The sequence below is a fragment of the Gadus macrocephalus genome, chromosome 4 (assembly GCF_031168955.1).
Source record: "Gadus macrocephalus chromosome 4, ASM3116895v1".
Classification (NCBI taxonomy): domain Eukaryota; kingdom Metazoa; phylum Chordata; class Actinopteri; order Gadiformes; family Gadidae; genus Gadus; species Gadus macrocephalus.
The window spans coordinates 23596082-23618773 of NC_082385.1; the positions used below are offsets into that span (position 1 = coordinate 23596082).

At 45.4% G+C, this 22692-nt stretch overlaps 1 protein-coding gene across 3 annotated transcripts in view; it reads left to right on the forward strand.

Moving 5' to 3' along the window:
• LOC132456376 (FERM, ARHGEF and pleckstrin domain-containing protein 1-like) overlaps window positions 1-22692 on the forward strand; it is a 122217-nt gene that overhangs the window by 71074 nt on the left and 28451 nt on the right. For 2 of the 3 annotated variants that reach the window (XM_060050721.1, XM_060050719.1), the window contains exons 6-13: window positions 10014-10111; window positions 11219-11333; window positions 18483-18630; window positions 19138-19233; window positions 20036-20205; window positions 21539-21607; window positions 21815-21875; window positions 21972-22185. In XM_060050721.1, coding sequence (XP_059906704.1) covers window positions 10014-10111; window positions 11219-11333; window positions 18483-18630; window positions 19138-19233; window positions 20036-20205; window positions 21539-21607; window positions 21815-21875; window positions 21972-22185 — 971 coding nt within the window. The remainder of the gene's footprint in view (window positions 1-10013; window positions 10112-11218; window positions 11334-18482; window positions 18631-19137; window positions 19234-20035; window positions 20206-21538; window positions 21608-21814; window positions 21876-21971; window positions 22186-22692) is intronic. The other variant, XM_060050720.1, reaches the window with a different exon arrangement.

The following is a 22692-nucleotide window of genomic DNA, read 5'->3' on the forward strand; positions in this document are numbered from 1 at the left end:
CGGTAATAAGACTGACCGAGAACACCTTGGATAATCAGTTTGTAATCACCCACCTAAAATGTTCTTGAACATAACCCCCTTTTAATGCCTAACTGTACGTCCACACCAGGAGCGACCAAAGCGTCAAAGACGCTTTGGTCGCTCACAAAGTTTCGCTGCGAATTTTTCTGTTTGCTTTGGTCGCTGAAGTCGCTCATCATGACGTACAATTCAATTATGCAGACGCATTAAAAGGAGCCGTATGCGTTTAGTAGGCCCTACAGACAGCCATATCAAATGGTGAACTCTCCCATACACCTTGGCCATATTGCCGAGACGGTTTTGCTTGTTCGATAAAGTGCTTCGACAACAAGTAGGACAGTGATTCCCCCTAATATAAAAAAAAATCCTAAAATGTAGGCTAATTACAACCGAGAACAAAAAACCCTGCGTGCTGTAGTAGTTGAAATATGTTTCACTGATCTGGATCTGCAAATCATGATCTGCACTCATTCGTCGCATTCAAAACAAATAGACATTAGCGCACATGGCTAATTTGCATACGTGCACAGGACTGGTTGGCTCCGCAAGGCAAATAATGGAACATATCTATCTATCTAGGTCTTTCTGTCTATATCTATCAACGCGTGTCTAGTTTTAATGTGATGTAGCCTATTGTGTGTATGTCCAGTCAGACTTGTTCTGTGTGGTCTTGTAGGCTACTGTCCTGTGTGGGCCGAACCACCTAAATGGATTCCCGACGATTTGTGGCGTTTGGTATTAATAAAGACTTGACTAGGCTATCTATCTAGACTATTTAATTAACAATTATTCACCTCAGGCTCCGTGAATAGTGGGGAATAGAGGGATAAAAGACAAGAGATATATCCCTTGTCATTTATCCCTCGTCTTGTCGATTAGTTTGTTTATGTGACGATTTCAAAAACTTTTTTGGTTTTGTTTAAAGCATGCTACACGCGATTGGTTGGTTAGATTGGTGGCATGTAGAGCAAATTAAAATGAGTCCCGCTTAAATACGAACGTTCTAGATGTAGCCTATAAATACTCCCACTTATCATCACTTGATATCCAAACCACTATGGCATTTCGATCTCTGAACTGAAAAAGGGTGGGTTCGTACAACACCGGGTGCCCAGTTACAGCCGCGATTAATACTTCAGCCGACATTTTGTTCAGTGAGTGAATAAAGGTAGGTAGGAACCAAAGTGCCTGCCGATGTTCCCTGGGATCCACGAAAGCGAAGAGCGTCTACATTCCGATTGGCTGTCAGTGTTTGGCCGCTGAAGCGAATAATAGTCATTTGCATAAAGTTAAAAAGTTTTCAACTTCTTTTTGACGCTCTGGTCGCTCAACTTTGGCCGCTGGTAGCGTTGGTCGCTTTGGTCGCTCTTGCCCATAGAAAGTGAATGACTTCCGGCGATTTGGTCGCTCAATTCGCTTCTGGTGTGGACGGACAGTAATTTGTCATGAAAAGCATCAAGAGGAACGGACAATGATATAACAATTGTGATGAGGAGTATGTGGCTTGGTTTTCCACACTTGGGATTTAATTGACATTTGATTATGTGTTTACAGTGTCACATAAAAATATTATGTTATTGACACATGTTGGACAGATGTTTTATTCCATGCAGTCGCGCCGTCAGTGGACAGTATGGAGTGACAGGATTAAATATAGAGAATTTTCATTTTGAATTTTCATTTAGATTCTAAGGAGATGTTTCTGGAATTATAACTGAGAAATAACACAGTTGACTTAAATTATTCTGATTACATAGATTTTACGCATGATACGGGTTGAAATTACATTTATGAAGGGCGATGATAAAACATAATCGTTCTTCTCACTCTACATTTCTTCAGTCTGACTTCAGTACAACTTTCGCCAATTCTCCTTTTCCTCCAAACCATGCGTGCGCATGGGTCAGAGTTTGCTTAGGGCTGCGCACATTCTCCCGTCAAGTTAGTTTTTTATAGATCACAACCGTGGCGTGGAAAGTCACGGACGCCACTTTCAGCCCCATTTTGTGCATACGCAACGGTTATAAATGAGACCCCAGGTCTCTCACTGTTTTGAATACATTTAAAAACTCAGGGTTTGTGCTTTTCAAGCCAAAGGTTGAGGAATACAGACCCTGTATGTTCCAACAGCTAATGCAAAAATAACTCATAAGAAGAGTTACAATAAAAAAAAATCATTATAATTCCCCGTGTGTGTGTGTTTGTACGTATCTCCGGAATAATGTGAATATTAAGTTCAACTCACTCTCTGAGAAGACCTGCACATAGTTTGTGGAGCAAAAGCTTGATTTCTCCCAGCTCAGAGGGTCGTTTGGGTGCAGCGGTTGGTTGGCCCACTGCTTCAGCGTAGCTCTGTCTCTCTGGCGGATGTGAGGCTTTTGTAGGGGATGGTGTCTTCTTCCTTGGCTGTGGAGTTTTTCCTTGTGATGAGGTGATGGATGGTAGATGCTTGGGGGACGGAGGCCAGCAGGTGAATGGCATATTGCTCTGCATGAAGGGTGGGGGAGGGTAGGGGTATGGAGGACGGGGCTGTGAGCTGGTTGGATTCTGTCCTAGGGCCACATCTTTTAGGCCTCTGGCAAATTTCCTGACTCTGTCCTTGTGAATATGGAGTCTGTCGTACAGATCCTGTGGGCCGATGGAGGGATGATGGGCTATATAGACGTTAGGCAGGGCAGTGCAGCTTCTTGTTAGCTCTGCATTTATGTCATGGATAATGTGGGGTGGGAAATCTGTGCGTTGAAGCAAAGTAGAGACCACAATGCGGGATTCTGGAAACTCCATGCTTGCTCTCTCTGCAACCTTTTTTATGGCTTCTGCAATCCTGTGGCACTGAGAATGCAAGTCATTTGTCCCAGTGTGGATGATGATGGTGTTGGGTTTGCCAAAGGAGTCCTGATTAAGGAGACGGAGGGCTTGGTTAGTGTTGTTACAGGGTTTGGAGGTTACTCGTCCAGGGAACAGTTTTTCGGGGTTCAGGGACTTCCCATTGGAATCCATGATGAGTACCACTTGTGTGTCAGGTGTTGTAGGGTTCTGTGAGGCAAGCTGTGAATCAGTGGATGTGGGTGTGGGGGAGTGAGGAGAGGTTTCCCCGTGAGGTTGTGTTTCAATTTTGTTGTCTGCATAGAAGGCTGTGTGCTGTTTTTGTTATCAGTGTGGGATGAGTGTTTGTTTGAGGTGTAAGGCAAGTTGTTGTTGTTTGTTTGTGGTCTTGGGTGTGTGTTTTGAGTGCTTAGTGGGAGGGGCTGCGCCTCTGTGTATGTAAGTGTGTTTGTGACTTTGTTTCTGCCTATGATTGTCAATTGCTGCTTTATTTACCTCCATCTGCTCCTTCATCTGCATTACTTCCTGTGGGAGGGCTCTCCTTGTTGCTGGCGTCTTCTTTCAGCTCGGTTATCTGGGCTCTGAGGGTTAGATTTTCCTCCTTGATGGTCTGGAAGGCATATCTGAGCTCAGAGATGGATGTCTCATTGTCAACTCTTTGTTGCTAGAGCTCCTCTTTGGGTTCCCTAAAAGAGTCATAAGGGGTGTTGTCGAACCTGGCCAGCATGAGCTCTTTGAATTCAGCCAAGTCTAGCTCAAGATGAGCCAGAGATTCTCTGAACTGCTTGTCAGAGCTGGGGGATGCTGGTGGAGCCGGTGCTAAGACTGGTGTTTCCTTCACTACCTGCTTCTCAGCAGTGTGTTTTTCCACTCTCTACCTCTGCTTTCAGCATGGGGAATGCTCTCTCGAAGGAGCTCAGGCTGTTTTTCATTACCCAGGACTAGGACTGTACCCATTTTGTAGTAGGAGATGGTCAACTCAGGGTCATCTACTGTATGTTTAGGGTCTCATCTTCACATATTGTTAGCCTGCCACCACGTCCAATTCCCCCTTTGCGTATGTTGTCGTAGTGTTTGCAGAGGACAGATGTCCACTCAGGACCATGATTGGTGTGAAAAATGAGGGTACATTTTACCCTTTTGCCTTTTTGAACTGCAAAGTCTGTATAAAGGACCTCTGGGTTTTGTTTAAGGACCTGCTTTTGGTTGCACCAGCAGAACGTAAAGCCGATCATAAGTTTGGGTGTAAAGTCTGCCTTAACCCTACGCTCGACGTAGCTAGTTTCAAAGAGGAGAGGGCAAACAAAACAGTTTCAGTCATTTATTCTCTAAAATGTACTTAGACGGTATAGGCGTGAGGTTAAGCTATTTGATGGCGGATTTTATAATAAATAAATATGCTTTGTATGCTATTCGTTGTGTGTGTCGTGAGTTTTTGTCTGAGTTAGCCTCTACCTAGTCTGGCTGAGCGGAAATGGACAGCGTCTAGCGTCGGATTCCACCGCTACTCCTCCCCTTCCTGTTGCAGGCTTTCCCGTATTGTGCTCCCCCACAAACTCGGAAACTAGTCAGTATGGAGCGTTTTGAAGAGGACTTTGACGGCACTGTAAAGCTAGCATGTTTGGCTCTTTCTGTCGAAAATTGCAAAGAACTTCAAAAGATTTGCTTGCAGCATTTGCTGAGGAAGAAAGATGTTCTTGCACTATTTTGGATGGACACCGCTGCTCCTTCCTGGGGTTAGCCTCGCCCTAGACGATTGGGATTGGTTTAAAGAAATAAAAACAGGCCAGCCCAGTTTCCCCCCGGATAGACTGCTCTAAATAGCGTGGTTCCAGACCATTCTACTTGCTGTAGTTTGGTCTGGCTTTGCGAGACTAGCCTCAACCTGGCTATGCGAAATCGTGCATATAAATCAACATCATCATACTGAAGAAATGGATCGATACGGTCACGGACAATCCGTTCCCGGCGCAAACCGTGTTGAAACTCCTCTTCCCATTGCTCAAAATGAATAAACATCTATTGTGTTGAAATATTTAAACGTATTTAACGGTCTTTATCGTTAGAATGGAACTTACACCAGAGGGGAGGTGTAAAATATAAGTTATAACTTAGTGTTACGTTGAAACTATCTGCTTGGTACAACTGCTATTTTTTTAGTAGAGCGTAAAGTCGAATGTTTGGGCGATTTACGTTCAACGTAGTATAAGGGCCGTTACATAGTCAACGCGAGCAACGCGCGTAAGCGACGCGCTTCCTTTCGTAGTCTACACAGCATACGCAAACGTCGCGGGCAATGCATGACATGCATACACCACTCACGCCACGGGTGGCAGCAGAGTCACCGGTGTTTTCGCGGGTGACATTGCGGGTGATATTCCGGGTGACATTCCGATCAGAATGGCTACGGAAGAAGAGTGCATCTTATTGCTCCTTTTACATCGGCGGCGGCAACGCATGAAGTGCAGAGATAGGCGGTGGTATGTGCGCCCTTTAAATACCACACGAGATCAGGATGGGGAATTTGTTTCTCTGGTGCTTCCAATGCGAAGCCTGGACGAGAAGAGGCATTTCCAGTATTTTCGGATGTCCGCGCCAAAGTTTGATGATCTCCTTTTGCGAGTCATCCGATATCTTCCCGACTCTGATCAAAACCGGCCCTTGTCAGGGAGCAGCTGGCAGATTATTTTTTGTCAGATGCTGGCGTGTTTCCCCACCAGTACAAAGTGCTACAATTGGGTATGCGCACTGACCAATAAATGTATTTACATTGGTCACTTGGAAGCATGACTTTTGATTTATTAGTTATCACATTACACAAGTGTACTAATTTGGTTTACGTCAAACTCATTATTCATATCCATATAAAATTTGTACACAACAAGCTACTGCCTTGACAGATTAATTAATTATTTAAGTGTAGGCCTATAGCCAAAGCTATAGCACATAATGTCCTCAGAAATTATATGGTAGGAAACATTATTAGAGAAAAGGGGTTTATTTATCAAATACAGAAACCCACCATGCACGCACACATTTTTCATTCACTCACGCTTTCAAATTTCATTCACTCAAAGAGGCTACTGAACTTATGTTTCACACAGAACATGAACACTTATGTTTCACACAGAACGTGAACACAAAACATTACGTAATTATTTCAAATAGGCTAACACAAATACAAATAAGGCCAGTAATAGAACGAATATCGGGTGACAAGAATATCATTAAAATGGCTCATAATCCCCCATTAGCTGTTTGATGACACGCATCAGCTGTTTGATGTCACGCATCAAAATAGCACTTTGCCCCGTGGAAGGGTTCGCATAAATTGGCACAGGTAATTAGTAAAAGAGACGTGAATGTCATTCTTATCACGTTCCCTCATCCTCCCAAATTTTCTTCTGTAAATATAACCTATAGTTGAAATAATGTACAATATTTGCAGTATCGCCCCCACCGCCAACGCATAGTATTGCATGGATCGGCGCTTCCTTAAGGTACGGCCACACCAACCGCGTTACTCACGTTTGGGGCGTCGAAAATCGGCATTTTTGCATAGGGAACCATTGGTATAGGCGCGTAGACGCGTTACACGCGTTGAAGACGTTAGACACGCCAGACGCACGTAATTACGCACGTAAACGCAGTAACGCGCCCAACGCACCAACGCCCGGAGTTCAAAAATTGAACTTTCAACGCTCCAACGTGTGACGCTTAGCCGCGATAGCCAATCAGCGTGGAGCTTGACCCGACGTCACTGGCAGAGTGACGTCGCTTGCACAGAAGCATACGGCCGACATCTTTCTTTATTCTGGGTGGAAATAGTAACATGGTAACACGCCATTAAATGCGTTTATGTAAACATTTTTAGCGAGAAATGTGCATTTTACTTTCATAATGTTCGCTCGGTGAATGTGAAGGATCTTCGGTTTGACACACCATGTGAAGTTATTTAACCCGATTATTTTTATTTATATCCGAGATTATTTAATCTAACCCGATCTAAGCTCTATCATGCACCCAAACACGGCAGCGTTTGGGTTTCCTACCTCAGACTCCTAAATTCAGCTCAGCCACAGGTGCGTTAGGCGCGTTGAACCATTTTTATGACACACAATGATCAAGCGTCAAGTTAGGCACGTTACACGCGTTATCCAACGTGAGTAACACGTTTGGTGTGGCCGTAGCATTAAGGTAAGGCCACACTGCACTCGCGTTGGCGTTGAAAATCAGCATTTTTGCATAGGGAACCATTGGTGTAGGCGCATAGTCGCGTTACACGCGTTAAAGCGGCGTGTTAGTGGTGTTAGACGTGGCATACGCACGTAATGACGCACGTAAACGCAGCAACGCGCCCAACACACCAATGCACTTTTGACGCGCCTACGCGTGACGCTTAGCTGCGATAGCCAACCAGCGTGGAGCTTGACCCAACGTCACTGGCAGAGATTAACGAGTGACGCTTGCACAGAAGCATATGGCGGACATCTTTCTTGATTCTGGGTGGAAACATTTTTAGCGAGAAATGTGCATTTTACTTTCATAATGTTCGCTCAGTGAATGTGAAGGATGTTTGGTTTGATAGGTATGAGGAAGAGGTAACGCTCCTTTCACTTGCGTCTTTGGGTGATTAGCAACCTCAACGTCTTTGGCGGACTCTGCTGATCAACACTACGAATGTTGGAAACACACCAGACACACCATGTGAAGTTATTTAACCCGATTATTGTTATTTATATCGGAGATTATTTAATCTAACCTGATCTAAACTCTATCATGCACCCAAACACGGCAGCGTTTGGGTTTCCTACCTCGGACTCCTAAATCCAGCACACCCACAGGCGCGTTAGGCGCGTTGAACCATTTTTGGAACACACAATGATCAAGCGTCAAGTTAGGCGCGTTATGCGCGTTTTTTAACCCCAAAAACGCGTGCAGTGTGGCCTTAGCTTTACGGCCCTTAGACGCGGCATACGCACGTAATGACGCACGTAAATGCACCAACGCGCAAAGTTAAAAAAATTGAACTTTTGATGCGCCTACGCGTGACGCTTAAGCTAAAGCTTCACGCATTATGAAAGTAAAATGCACATTTCTCGCTAATTCTTTTTACATAAACGCTTTTAATGGTGTAACTATGTTACTATTTCCACCCAGAATAAAGATAGATGTCCGCAATATGCTTCTGTGCAAGCGTCACTACTCTCTGCCAGTGACGTCGGGTCAAGCTCCGCTGAATGGCTATCGCGGCTAAGCGTCACGCGTAAGCGCGTCAAAAGTTCAATTTTTTGAACTTTTTGCGTTGGTGCGTTTACGTGCGTCATTACGTGCGTATGCCGCGTCTAACGCGCCGCTTTAACGCGTGTTTTTCGCGAGAGAAAACCGGCGACAAGTTTTGATTTGTCGCGCCACACTTTCGCCGTGCACAGGCGAGCGCGTTCACAAGGATTTGTGGCGCGACAAATTCGCTCGAGTTAAAATATTTGAACTTTGACGCGAATTCCGCGTGATGACAGCCAATCAGCGTTCAACAGCGTGGCCACTGAGTCACATGTGTAACGTAACAGCCAATCAGCGTTCAACCGTCAAACTCAGTGCAGTGCAGTCCAGGGTGACCTGCAGCATGGAGGAGAAAGTGAATGTTGCCGTTTGCGACTCCTGGAGCACTATATATAATATAATAGTATATAATATAATATTTGTATATATAATATCACGGCCAAAAGCTCTGTGCGCCTCCGGATGGCCGTAGCGCGGAGAGCTCTCATAGGGATTGGGCTTCTCGGGGTTTGTTGCTATGTTTCCGGTCTTGTGTGTTCCAACGGAAGAACAGATTACGTAAGGGGTTGTCCGTTGCCAGGCAGGTTTCAAAAATCATTCCCGCTAATGTTGCCAAAGACGAAATAACATAATACAGATAACGGATCGCTAGCTAACACTTGTTTTTACTTTATATTTGTATTGCATTTAATTGTTTCATCGAATTTAGCTAGTAAACTGAGTGTTTAAAGTGTATCATAGTCTAGCTAGCTTGTGTTAATTTAATTTCCTTAATTTAATTTAGAGAATAGATTATAGGTAATAGATAGATATAGATGGGTAGATGAGCAGGCATTTACTAACTGGTAAATATTTTTTATTATTATTATTCACGTTATCCCCATAACATTTAGCTATTACTGTGTAGGGAAATAGATAAATACAATACAATACAAATATAAAGTTAGGAATGCTAATAAATGTAATTTGTAAAATAAGTGTTATCTGTCTTGTCGCACTCAATGAACGTGTTCGCGAATGTTCTTCAACCTTCTCACGTCATTCGACTCGATCGTCCGTTGCCTGGCAGGTTTGGAAAGGATTACGTAAGGATGACGTACCCGGTACAAATTTGGCACCCGGTACAAATTTGGTGTGACACAGCCACAGGCGCGTTAGGCGCGTTGAACCATTTTTTGTGACACACAATGATCAAGCGTCAAGTTAGGCGCGTTTTTTAACCCGAGCGCGTGCAGTATGACCTTAGCTAAGTGGGACCTTACGTTCTGCTGGTGCAACCAGCTGCTGCTCTTTGTGTTTTTTCCTAGCCTCAGCACTTGTGCACTTATTAGGAAACACCACTTCCCTGTATTCAGCTGGCTGCTTGGTTGCCATGGCGATATAATGTTAACTGTTCTACTCCAACTGTCACTGTCCAAGGTTAACAGTTAGTTAGCCATGCTAACCTGCTAATCCCACTTAATGGCTAGCAGATAACAGAATGTAAATCAAGTGTAGTTTTCTGAGATAAGGCTTCTTGGGCAAGTGTCCTTGGCCTGTGATCAGGCTTACCTTGGTTAAATCCAGTTTTTTATTTTTTATTTAACTCCTGTTGTAGGCTAGTCACCCAGTCAGTTCTCCTTCAGTTATCTTCAGGTTTCTTTAAGATGTTCCTTTTCTTTTCTTTTGTTGTAATCCACATAAAAATCCAGGAAAAGTATCTGAAGTGGTTTCTTATTACTTCCTATCCTGCATTCACATTTAGTGTTTCTGTTGTACTCACTTTTAGGCTAATTTATCATATTTTAACAGGAGCTCATCATAGATCTGACTGCATACCACTCTCTCTCTCATATCGTATCTTTCTTTCTTTCTTTCTTTCCTTCTTTCTTTCTTTTCTCCAGGTATCTGTTTGCACTCCAGATAAAGCATGATTTGGCGTGTGGTCGCCTCATCTGCAACGACACCAGCGCAGCTCTCATGGTGTCCCACATCATCCAATGTAAACGCACGCACACACACACACCTTTTCATGTCGGTTTCCCCCACTACATCTTTCTGCTGCCTTGCATTTGTTCTGGTCCTGGCACCTTTTCTACTTGTCTTTCCATTCATTTTATGTTTCATTCATATTTCTCTATCTTTTCAAAATGTTCTATCTATCTCCCTGACTATAGATCAGACTCCACCCCTAACTCTCACTGACTCCGCCCCCCAATTCCCTCTCTCTGAATCCACTGCCTCAAGTAAAGGCCACACTGCACGTGTTTTTCGGGTTAAAAAACGTGCATAACGCGCCTAACTTGACACTTGATCCCAAAAATGGTTCAACGCGCCTAACGCGCCTAACGCGCCTGTGGCTGCGCTGGATTTAGGAGTCCGAGGTAGGAAACCCAAATAATATAAATAACAATAATCGGGTTAAATAACTTCACATGGTGTGTCTGGTGTGTTTCCAGCATTCGTAGTGTTGATCAGCAGAGATATAGTCCGCCAAGACGTTGAGGTTGCTTAGCAACCAGAGACGCTGTCCATGCAAGTGAATGGAGCGTTCCCTCTTCGTCATAACTATCAAACCAAACATCCTTCACATTCACCGAGCGAACATTATGAAAGTAAAATGCACATTTCTCGCAAAAAATGTTTACATAAATGCTTTTAACGGCGTAACTATGTTACTATTTCCATCCAGAATAAAGAAAGATGTCCGCCACATGCTTCTGTGCAAGCGTCACTACTCTCTGCCAGTGACGTCGGGTCAAGCTCCACTCTGATTGGCTATCGCGGCTAAGCGTCACGCATAGGCACGTCAAAAGTAAAAAAAAAAAAAACTTTTTGCGTTGGTCCGTTTACGTGCGTCATTACGTGCGTATGCCGCGTCTAACGCCACTAACGCGCCGCTTTAACGCGTGTATCGCGTCTACGCGCCTAGGCCTATGGTTCCCTATGCAAAAATGCCGATTTTCAACGCCAACGCGGGTGCAGTGTGGCCTTACCTTAACTCTTTCTCTCTGCCCCCCCTGCAACCATTACATATATACTGACTCCTGACTCCACCTGCACTATATTTGACTCCTTCTGACTGTCTCTGGCTCTTCCCCCTCTCCAGCTGAGATCGGGGACTTTGACGAGACCCAGAGCTGGCAGCACCTGCTGCACAACAAGTACCTGCCCGACCAGGACGCCCTCAGGGACAAGATAACCGACTGCCACCGCAAGCACGTGTGAGTAAACGTGGAGACATGCGTAAATACACACACACGCATAGATGATGTACACACACGCACATATGGCGTACACACAAACACACACACAAACACATGACGCACACACACAAAGTACAAACACACACATGATGTACACACGCATGACGCATTGCACACGCACACGCAATGAAGTACACACACACACATGACCTGCACACGCACGCACGCACATGCACGCGCACACAGACGCGCGCACACATCCATGACGCGCAGGCTCAAGCACACACTCATGACGTGCAGGCTCAAACACACACTCATGACGTGCAGGCACACACACTCACGACGAGCAGGCACGCACACACACACTCATGACGAGCAGGCACACACACACACTCATGACGCACACACACACTCATGACATGCACGCACACACACCCATGACGCGCAGGCTCAAACACCCACTCATGACGCGCAGGCACACACACTCATGAAGAGCAGGCACACACACACTCATGACGCGCACGCACACACACAAACACCCTCGTGAGGCGCACACACACACTCATTACGCGCACACATACACTCATGACGCACACACACATACTCGACGTGCACACACAAAATCATGACGTACATGCAAATGCGCACACACACACACATTACGTACACACACACACTCCTGATGTGCACACGAGGAATGCCTACATTGTAATATGATGTCTGGTGCAGGTGCAATAAATCACTATTTGACAGGTTGAATACCTTTACATGGATTTTCTGAGGTTGCTTAGCAACCAGAGACGCTGTCCATGCAAGTCATTGGAGCGTTCCCTCTTTGTCATAACTATCAAACCAAACATCCTTCACATTCACCCAGCGAACATTATGAAAGTAAAATGCACATTTCTCGCTAAAAATGTGCTTTTAACGGCGTAACTATGTAACTATTTCCACCAAGAATAAAGAAAGATGTCTGCCACATGCTTCTGTGCAAGCATCACTACTCTCTGCCAGTGACGTCGGGTCAAGCTCCACGCTGATTGGCTATCGCGGCTAAGTGTCACGCGTAGGCACGTCAAAAGTTAAATTTTTTTAACTTTTTGCGTTGGTGCTTTTACGTGCGTCATTACGTGCATATGCCGCGTCTAACGCCACTAACACACCGCTTTAACGCGTGTAATGCATCTACGCGCCTAGGCCAATGGTTCCCTGTGCAAAAATGCAGATTTTCAACGCCAACGCGGGTGCAGTGTGGCCTTACCTTAACTCTTTCTCTCTGCCCCCCCTGCACCCATTACATATATACTGACTCCTGACTCCACCTGCACTATATTTGACTCCTTCTGACTGTTGTTGGAATAGTCTTGTGAGCTGGGTTTGCACAGCTCGTTTTTTTACACCTGGATGGTGCCTTTTCAAATGCGTGTGCTAGGGATGTGCATTTCTGGCAAAAATACTATTCAATATTCGCTCAGAAGTATTTGAATAATATTTGAAATTCGGTCAATGAAGAACCCCCAACGCACGCACGCACCTCGGATACACGCACAAACAATGACACAGGGAGAGGCTTTTATGATTTGTATGAAATCAATCTGTTTATTTCAACAACTGCGCCATCAACATTCAACATCAAAATTATTTCAACTTGGGCTTAGGCAGATAGACCTACATGCGCCGAAAACGGATCGTGAGGGTACGGAGACGGCAAGGGCTGTGATTGGTCCTCTAAAAAATTCATTTCCGGAGTCACTTTTCCCGTTTGACTTTGCACCTTAATTACTTTGTACATTGTTTACTTTGCACCTTAAGGACCAATAAAACACCAAATAAGATTTGAAAAGCTTTTGAAGTTTATTTACAACATTGCTTACATGGTTTGTAGTCAACCTATAAGATAGATCGGGCGGCGAATTGCATTGCGTATCCGACATCCCAATGGAGAGCTGCTGAGGGGTCTCCGTAGTTACGGAGTCGGATTACAGAGTCGGAGTAGTATACTTTGGCTAAACGGTCCGGGTGGAATTCCGACTTTAAGTTTTAAATCGCGCATCGCAAAACAAGCCTTTTCATTCACCATATTAACACTATGTACACCACATTTACATACCGCGGTGCGTAAGTCCCTGTACCGTGACGGTTCGGTACAAATACGTGTACCGTTACAGCGACCAAATATTTTATTTGGGCGCTCCGGTGCGACTGAAAATGTATCTGGTATAATTATTATTATTTATTTTTTTACAGAGCAGTCTATTCATAATATTGTAATAACCACGGAAGAGGCAGTGAATGAAGTATTGATTAGACAGCGATTTATTAGACACCTAATAAACCATTGGAACGCGCAAGACCGGTAACAATAGAAACGCTGGTAAACAAACCCGCAAAGCCCAATCCAGGGGCCTGTACTACGAAGCTCGATTAGAGGGTTAGCGAGGTATGTTGAGCTGAAAGCCTGGGTTAGCTGTACCATGAAAGTCGATCTCTTTAAGCGTCGCTGTATCACCATGGTGACTTACGCTCGCAACCAAACCTGGTCGGGAGCAGCTTTTCAGCGAGTCTACCCGGAGATCGGCTACTTATATCGGCGTGCGCAGCTTCCTAGCCCTTCCTCCGATAATGGCGTCACCATTTGTGGGTGTTGGACCTCGGCGCACTTATCGTACAGGCGTCTCTCGGGAGACAGAGGGTTTTTCGGGACAGAACCGATCCCTTGGCATTGTCTGACGATATTCATTATGAGAGATACAGATTCAGCATTTATTTAATGGTCAAGATATTATTAATCAATGGCGTAAATATCGACAGTATGCAAAGAACAGTCACAGTTTCCCATCAGGACAGTGGGTTTGAAAGTGTTCTGGTACTTCAAGCATAGTCCATCAAACGCCCAGGAATTAAATGAGCAGCAACTTGCACACGGACATAAGCAAGAATCTCTTGCTCAGGACGTTGCAACAAGATGCAATTCCACCCTGGAGATGGTCAAGCGGAACCGGAGAAACAAGTCTCCACTGACCACTACACTGGCGCAGCAAAATAGCAAGGTTGCCATGGTGACTGAACAAGAGCTTGCCAAACTGCAAAAGCTTGAGGAACTACTTGAACCCGCCAGGTAAGGTTATTTATTTTTTGTGTGAGTATTTTTTTCTGTGTTATACAAATTGACTGACATGTTTAAAACATATTTTGCTTTCCATTGCAGATATATCACTGAACTGCTGGGGGGGAGCAGTATGTCTCTTGTTCTGTAGTGTTGCCAGCCTACCGTCACTTGGTCAAAGTTATGGAGCCTTCAGACAATGATCCAATCTACTTTGTGCGGTTCAAGAAGGTCTTTACCACAGACCTAACTCAGCGGAAGAACAGCACCAACCTCACCTGGCTGAAGATTGCTACTGCCCTTGACCCCAGGTTTAAAGACCTGAAGTGTCTCCCCAAAGAAGAAAGGAGTGAAGTGTGGGATTCAGTACGTGGCAAGGTGACACGACAACCACCTGCTGTGACAACAGAGGAACCATCACCAAAGAAGAGGAAGATGTCCATCTTCTTGCTTGGTTCGTCTGATACGTCGGATGAAGAAGAGTCCATAGAGCATTGTCTGGACTGGACCGCTACAAAGCAGAGCCCAAAATGTAGATGGAGGGGGGGTTACTACAATGGTGGTCACAGAGGGTAGAAGCACATACCAAGCTGGCACCCATTGCACGCAAGTACTTGTCAACCCCTGCAACCACAGTGCCTTGTGAGAGGTTGTTCTCGCTCTCTGGCCACATCGTTCAAAAGAAGCAAGCTTCTTTGTCCCTTGATAACGTAAACAGACTGGTGTGCCTCAGTAACTGGCTGAGTGTAAAGAAGGACTAAGCCAAATTGTCTCTATGGAGTGAACATTTTTCAACATTCACAACTTTCAGCAGTATCTTTCCTTGTTATTTTTTTACAATAACTCATGCACCTTTTTGAAATTCAACTGACATGAGTATGGAACACATTTTTGTTGTTAATATATTACTGGCCGTTCATATAAGGCATTATCGCCCTCTGCACTTTAACATAGGCCTGGGTAGTTTTTATTTCTGTTAGCGCCGCAGATATAAGAGAGATGCCTTTAACGCTGAGTCAATGTTGATGATTTTTTGGAACATTTGTATTCACAGGAGAGAAATTGTATTCAAAAATTCAAGAAAGCTATTAAAATAAAAAGAATTGAATCTAAATATACTTTATTTTTTGTTGATTCTACATTAATTCCATGATTTTACTCAAGTAAATATCTGTTACAAGCTTCGGTCTTTAAAAAATCTATTGACAGCACTATATATATATATATATATATATATATTAGGGCTGTAACGATACACAAATTCACGATTCGGTTTGTATCACGATTTTTGACCCACGGTTCGATACATCCCACGATTCTTTTAAATTTAAAAAGCATTTTATTTAAACAACACTTAAATACCAATTATCTTAATGTAACATTTAATAACAAATAATTTGGAACACTGAACAGATTTGAACCGAAAGAATACTATTAAAGTATAGCTAAATTAATAAAGAAATAACCAAAGATTGCAGTTGGAGGATGCTTTTTGCTGGTAGGCATAATAGGGCCCCTTTTATGCCTACCAGCAACACACCGTCAGTGTGGAATAAAACAACAAATGCTTCATATTGGTGTAACGTTCTGTTATTTGTTTGATGAAAAAATCTAAACTTAATGAAACTAATAGATCGGTAAAGAAATGCAAGTCTCGTGCATTTATAATTGTATCGCTGTGTTTTGAATAGTCACCTACCATAACCTCCAAGTGCAGCTGAGCCGAACGTCACATCTTCGTGGCGTGCAGTGAGTCCCGTTGTTACACCGAATTCTGCGACCCACCAAAAAGTGTGACCCGAGGGGGCGCTGTTGAATAATGTGCAACTCGCGCTCCAGACATCCACCAGCACGCCTTCTCACACCGCGAGACAGGTTCGTGGCTTTGAGTATCGCGATTTTCGGTTTGATACGCGTATCGTTACAGCCCTAATATATATATATATATATATATATATATATATAGGGGGGAAAACAGGAGTCAGATCAGAGCGCAGTGGACAAGAAGGTTCAGACACGAGCACCCCTTGTGGCTTCAGTCCCGGTTGTCAACACCACCGCCAACACAGGAAAGAAGTTGCCAATTCAGACAGAAACAAGGAAGTTATCTCCAGTGTTTAGAGGACACATAAACCTTGTGGTGGTTTTGGTTGTTTTGGAACCCTCAATGCTATCCGCCATGTCTGCCGGCGTCTAATTTTTGTTCCATAAACCTTAAAGGGTTCACCCGGTTTCTTAAAGGGGACTTATTATACCACCAGGTGTGAGTGTGATTAGCCTTACAAGCCGTTTCGAAAATTGGCCTAATATGACATCACTAGTGGGTGTGTCCACCTAGATCTGTGCTGGATAGAAGAGCAATGTTTACTTCAGTCCACTGGGTAGGCTGGTAGATAGATCTATCCAGCACAGATCTAGGTGGACACACCCACTAGTGATGTCATATTAGGCAGATTTTCGAAACGGCTTGTAAGGCTAATCACACTCACACCTGGTGGTATAATAAGTCCCCTTTAAATGGCTCATGTCATGCCACCAGGTGTGGGTGTGATTAGCTGATGCAAGCCATTTGGCACAAGGAATGTTTTTCATAGTGACATCACAAGTGGGCGTGTCCTCCCAGATGTATGAAGGATTGATGAGCAAAGTTTGAGCAACGTCCACTGGGTAGGCTGGTAGATTGATCTATCCAGCATACATCTAGGTGGACACGGCAACTTTTGATGTCACTATGAAAATCATTCCTTCCCAACGGTTTCTACTAGTTTATCACACCTACACCTGGTGGCATGACATGAGCCCTTTAAGACCGCAGGTTAATTGTTGATATCGTCTATGTTGATGTAAATCAGCCGTGAATCTTTGTTCAGCTCTCCTGATCTCGTGGTTTAGACATGCGGCTCGTGGTTTGTCAACATCAAGCTGACACTAATTTGCGATGAGAGTTCACCTAGACTCTGCATAGCCACCCCCTCCCACCCCTCACACACTTGTTGTACATTGTACGTCCTGGCCCTTAACGTTCGCACTTATTGTATGTCGTCGTACTTAGTTTTAGTACTTAGTTGTGTAGCGTCTTATCCTAGCTATCGTTGTTGTATACAGTGATTGGGTTACGACAGCGATATATTGTTGTTCTCCTTCTTCTTACAAACATACTTATTACTAAGTATGAAATGGTTGAGATAATCAACAGCAACCAGCCGCCCGTAGGGAGGTGTGGGCAGTGTTGTGGTTCCACCTGCCAACATTAGAGGGTTTTGCAGACGCTGGAGTACTCCATCTCTCTAATGGTGTCGCTCTAACCTTCCAGGTGTCCCAGTATGTCTCTGCGTGTTTGGTACTGTTAACACAGATCAGATCCGCTCACACATTGCGTTGATCTACGAACTAGCATCTGTAAAACCTTCTCCATCATTAGAAATACCTTGATATGGTCTTGACTATGCAAGTAAACACAATCCTTATTCCGTCCGTCCCCGCACACGGTTTTAACAATGTGTTCATTCAAGATACCACACACACACATCGTTCTTCAGACTCATCGATTCGACTGATTAATCGATCAATGACACCCAGAGGAAGCGGTCACAATGTAATCACCCCTCACGTGACATTGGATTGGTTGTAAACTGCGTGACCAAACCGGGTGGGGTGGTCAGAGGAATGGATTCAGTTGATCACCTGAGGGGATACCGTTGATCAATGGACGTCCAAAGGAAACATCCCCATACTGCCTTTAACAAGTGGTCATAAACGGTAGACACCATTACACAAAGAGCTTTGTTGTTCAGAGCAACCAATTGATTGACCAATCGCTGATCAATGAGAGATTTAGGGTGCCCCGGTTGCTCACCGGGTAGAGTGCGGATCATTAAGGGTCAGTCCTGACCGCAGCGACCAGGTTCGATTCCTGCCCGAGGTCCGTTGCTGAATGTCCTCCCCTCTGTCCATACCCCCTGTCTATCTCACTCTATCATAAAGAATAGAAATGCAAAAATAAATCTTAAAAAACTAAAAACAAAAAAATATATTATCAATGGATATGCTCCCTCCACCAGCGGCCAGACGCCGGCCGAGTCGGACTACCAGCTGCTGGAGATCGCCCGTCGCCTGGAGATGTTCGGCATCCGGCAACACCCGGCCAAGGACCGCGAGGGCACCAAGCTCAGCCTGGCGGTGGCCCACACCGGAGTGCTGGTGTTTCAGGTGCGGAGGGGGTGTGTGTGTGTGTGTGTGTGTTTGTGTGTGTGACCTCGTTCACCTGGTGGCCATCTTGGTATTTTTGGATGGAGGAAGGCTTGTAGAATCTTCTGGGAAACCATGATTACTCAAAAAGGTTTTGGTTTTTGGTGGTGTTAAGAATGCATTTCCAGTGAGTTGTCGTGGTCACACTTAAAGATATTAGAAGGTGTCCCCAGCCGACGAACCAATATGGCTGCGAGGTGAATACGGTTTGTGGTCACACTGTTATTTCGGGCTGGATGGTGATGTGGTTACGGCTCTTTGTTTCTCAGACAGAAGGTTTTGGGTTTGATCCCCACTGTCGACTGTTATCACCCTTGAGCCCCTCACCCTGATCCTGTACGATGGGTTTCTGTTTTGCATCAGAAAATGGATAAAAATCTATTTCCATGCTAATTATCCGAGAGGAACCCTCCAGTAATCCAGTTGTTTAGATGTTGGGGTTCATGTTCTGCCCCTATGTCTGTACAGGGCTACACTAGGATCAACGCCTTCAACTGGTCAAAGATCCGCAAGCTGAGCTTCAAGCGCAAGAGGTTCCTCATCAAGCTGCGGTCGGACCCCGCTGTGAGTCCGCGCCTCCTTCTGTTCCCTCCCTTCAAATGCTGCTATTTGTTTATGGGCGGCATGTGTCGCAGGAGGTAAAGCGGGTTGGCTGGTAACCTGAAGGTTACTAGTTCAATCCCCGGATCCTCCTTGCTGAGTGTCGAGGTGTCCCTGAGCAAGTCGCCTCACCCTCACTGCTCCTGCGAGCTGGCTGTCACCCTGCATGGTTGACTCCCCCGTGTGTGAATGTGTGTATGAATGGGTGAATGTTAGGCAATATTATACAGCGCTTTGAGTGGACACTGGTTAGGAAAGAGCTGTATAAATGCATTCCATTTACCATTTTTACAGTACTTTGTATTTCTGACTTGAACCTTTGCCATTTATTTTTTTAATTGTATTTCCTTACTTCTCTGGCTGTGTGGTTGAGATTCGTCTTTAGGATTGATTGTTTTTGTTTTTACCGATTGCCGTCTCCGTCCGTTTGACAGTTTTTTGGAACAAACTCGTAAAGCTCAACGTTTCACTCCTTTCCTTTCCCTCCCTGTTCCCTCCGCCCCTCCCTCCATCTCTCCATTCCTCTCTCCTCCTCCCCTCCCTCCATCCCTCTTCCTCCATCTCTCCTTCTCCCTCCATCTCTCATCTCTCTGTCCTCCTCCCCTCCCTTCATCACTCCCTCCCACTCCCTTCCTTCCCTCTCTCCCTCATCTCTCCTTCTCCCTCCCTCCATCTCTCCATCCCTCTGTCCTTCTCCCACCTCATCCCCCCCTAACCTTCTTCTATATCCACCTCCCCCACCCACGGGTGCCCCCTTGTCCCCCAGCAGCAGAGCAACCACCACGACACGCTGGAGTTCTCCATGGCGAGCCGGGACTGCTGCAAGGTGTTCTGGAAGGTGTGTGTGGAGCACCACGCCTTCTTCAGGCTCTTCGAGGAGCCCAAGCCCAAACCCAAGCCCGTCCTCTTCACCCGCGGATCCTCCTTCAGATTCAGGTACACACACACACACACAATTGGACACTCGCGCACACTCGTGCACATTCTCACTCACTCACGCTCACTCGCACACTCTCTCTCAGACACACCCGCACACTCACTAGGGATGGGCAAAATGATTATTTTCCGGGAACTAGTTCTTTCAGTTCAGTTCACTGTAACGATTCGTTTATTTGATTCGTTCGTTTTGATTCGTTCGTTACGTCAGATTACATCTTAAAAAAAATAAAAAATAAAAAATCTTTTTTTTTATAATTTTTTATTTTTTTTAATTGGTCGTGGGTCCGGATAGGACCGTCAAGACCGCAGTCCGCCGTTTGGAGATGCCTGCTATTTAGTATGTCGAACGTCCCACCAATATTTATACCACTTGCTTACTCTCTATATTCATTCATGGTTTTACATTTATAATTTTATTTTACTTTACATTTAATTCTTCATTGTTCAGGCATTACAGAACTTGCATGGTCATAAATAAAAAATACGAACTGCAGTTTAATTTCTTTGTTTGTTCTTAAATTGACGTAGAATGGAGCAAAGAAACAGATGGAGGTCAAGTCTATTTTCGAAAAAATGTAGGGGGATATATGAGTCGAATGGTATGACCCAAGATACGTCAGACAGAGAAAGCGCGCATATTCGACGGTACAGCCTTGTCATTGGTTTACCCAGGTGCCATTCCAACACCATTACTACCTCTCATTGGCTGAATCTTTGAGAAAGTTGTAGACTCTGGGGAACCAGTTCTTGTCGTTCACGTTCGGGATTCGTTCGTTGTAACGAATCAGTCGCGACCGACACATCCCTATCACTCACACACACATGCACACACACACACAAAAATATGTGTATGTGTAACATACAACCGAAGGCGTAAACCGAGTTGTAGTGGGATGAGGTTTGTGTGTGTGTGTGTGTTTTATCTGCACTTGTTTCTCTCGTTTTAGTCTTTTTGTTTGTTTGTTGTTGACGCACGCTTCTATGGGCTGATATAGGTCCTATTGAGAGGACTCAAGGAGTCGTAGTGCTGTACAACCCTAAATGAACGTGAATATACCAGAACCTAGGCAATTAGAACTTTGTTTTGACATGCAGCATTATCTCACATGGTAACAATATCTCCCCATAATGACAAATCATTTCATTCATGATATAGAACTCTTATTACAAGATAATTGCAGTGAATCATATTTAATGCATTGTGACTTTTCTGTCATTTAAACACATCATTCTCTGTTCATTTGAACTCATGTTTACTCCTTTCCCTAATGATATTTTGTCTGTGTTGTGTTTTATTTCTCTCAATGTCCTTTTTCCCTTGTGGTTTCAGCGGTCGGACCCAGAAGCAGATCATTGATTATGTGAAGGACTCGGAGTTCAAGAAGATCCCGTTTGAAAGGTGAAGTGGTGTCAGCGGTGGTGAAGCCCCTATTAAACCAGAGCTCAGCGTCTGTCTGGAAATCTTAACACAGAAATGGGACAGGGACAAAGTGACCAGAACAGTATCTAAAAATGTTTTGAATTCATCATTTTAGTAGGCAACTTTCTCTGCCTCCGGATTGGTCGGTCGGTCAATTAACCCTTTTCTGATTGCATTTGTCTCCAGAAAGCACAGTAAGATCATGTCCGGCCTGACCTCGTCCTTCCGTTCCCAAGTGACAACAGAGGTACGTCGTTACACCATGCCCATCATCCAGTCATCCTCCACGTCCTTGAGTGTTTATTAACTTAGTGACCGCCTCTCTTTACCCCCTGCTGTGCAGAGGGTCATGTCCATCCCCCTGGCGGGCCAGACTGACACCTCCTCCTTCAGGGCGGACCACTGGGGCGACCCCAATGGACCCCCAGACACGGCCGTCACCAACGGCTTCCTGGATGCCCCCGGCTCGGACCCGATGGCACGCTCACGACAGACCCGCCTCCATGCGGCAGCGGTGGGCTCCGTTCCGGCGGGCGACCAGCACCTCCTCAACCCAGGTTCAGCGGGCAGGGCCAACAAAGGCAGCACCTCTTCCATCCCTTACATAGACTGCAGTGATGTAGACAGTGAGCAGGACGCGGCCCGGGGCCACCGGGTGGCGGCGGCCGCGGGGCCCCGGGGCCGAGGCCACGCACATGACAGCAATGGGGAGGAGGTGGGGTCTCCATATCGGCAGGGCAATAACGGTTTTGTGGGCTCGGGGAACAGCGGTGGGGTTCCGGGTCTGGGTCTGGGCCGGGGGTTGTTCGGTGTGGTGAACGGGTTTCACCACTCCAACCCGCAGGGGCTGCAGCACGCGCAGCAGCAGCACAGGCAGGTTATGATGGGGCTGCAGGTGCAGCAGCAGCAGCAGCCACAAAGCATGCTGGATAACAGGGGCAGGTTGGTGGAGGGTTCACCGCAGGGCAGGTTCAACGTGAGCCAGGCGGGGCCAGGCCTGGACGAGGTGGAGCAGAGGTGTTTCCAGGGCCAGCCGCCCCTCCACAGCACCCTGCTGGAGGAGA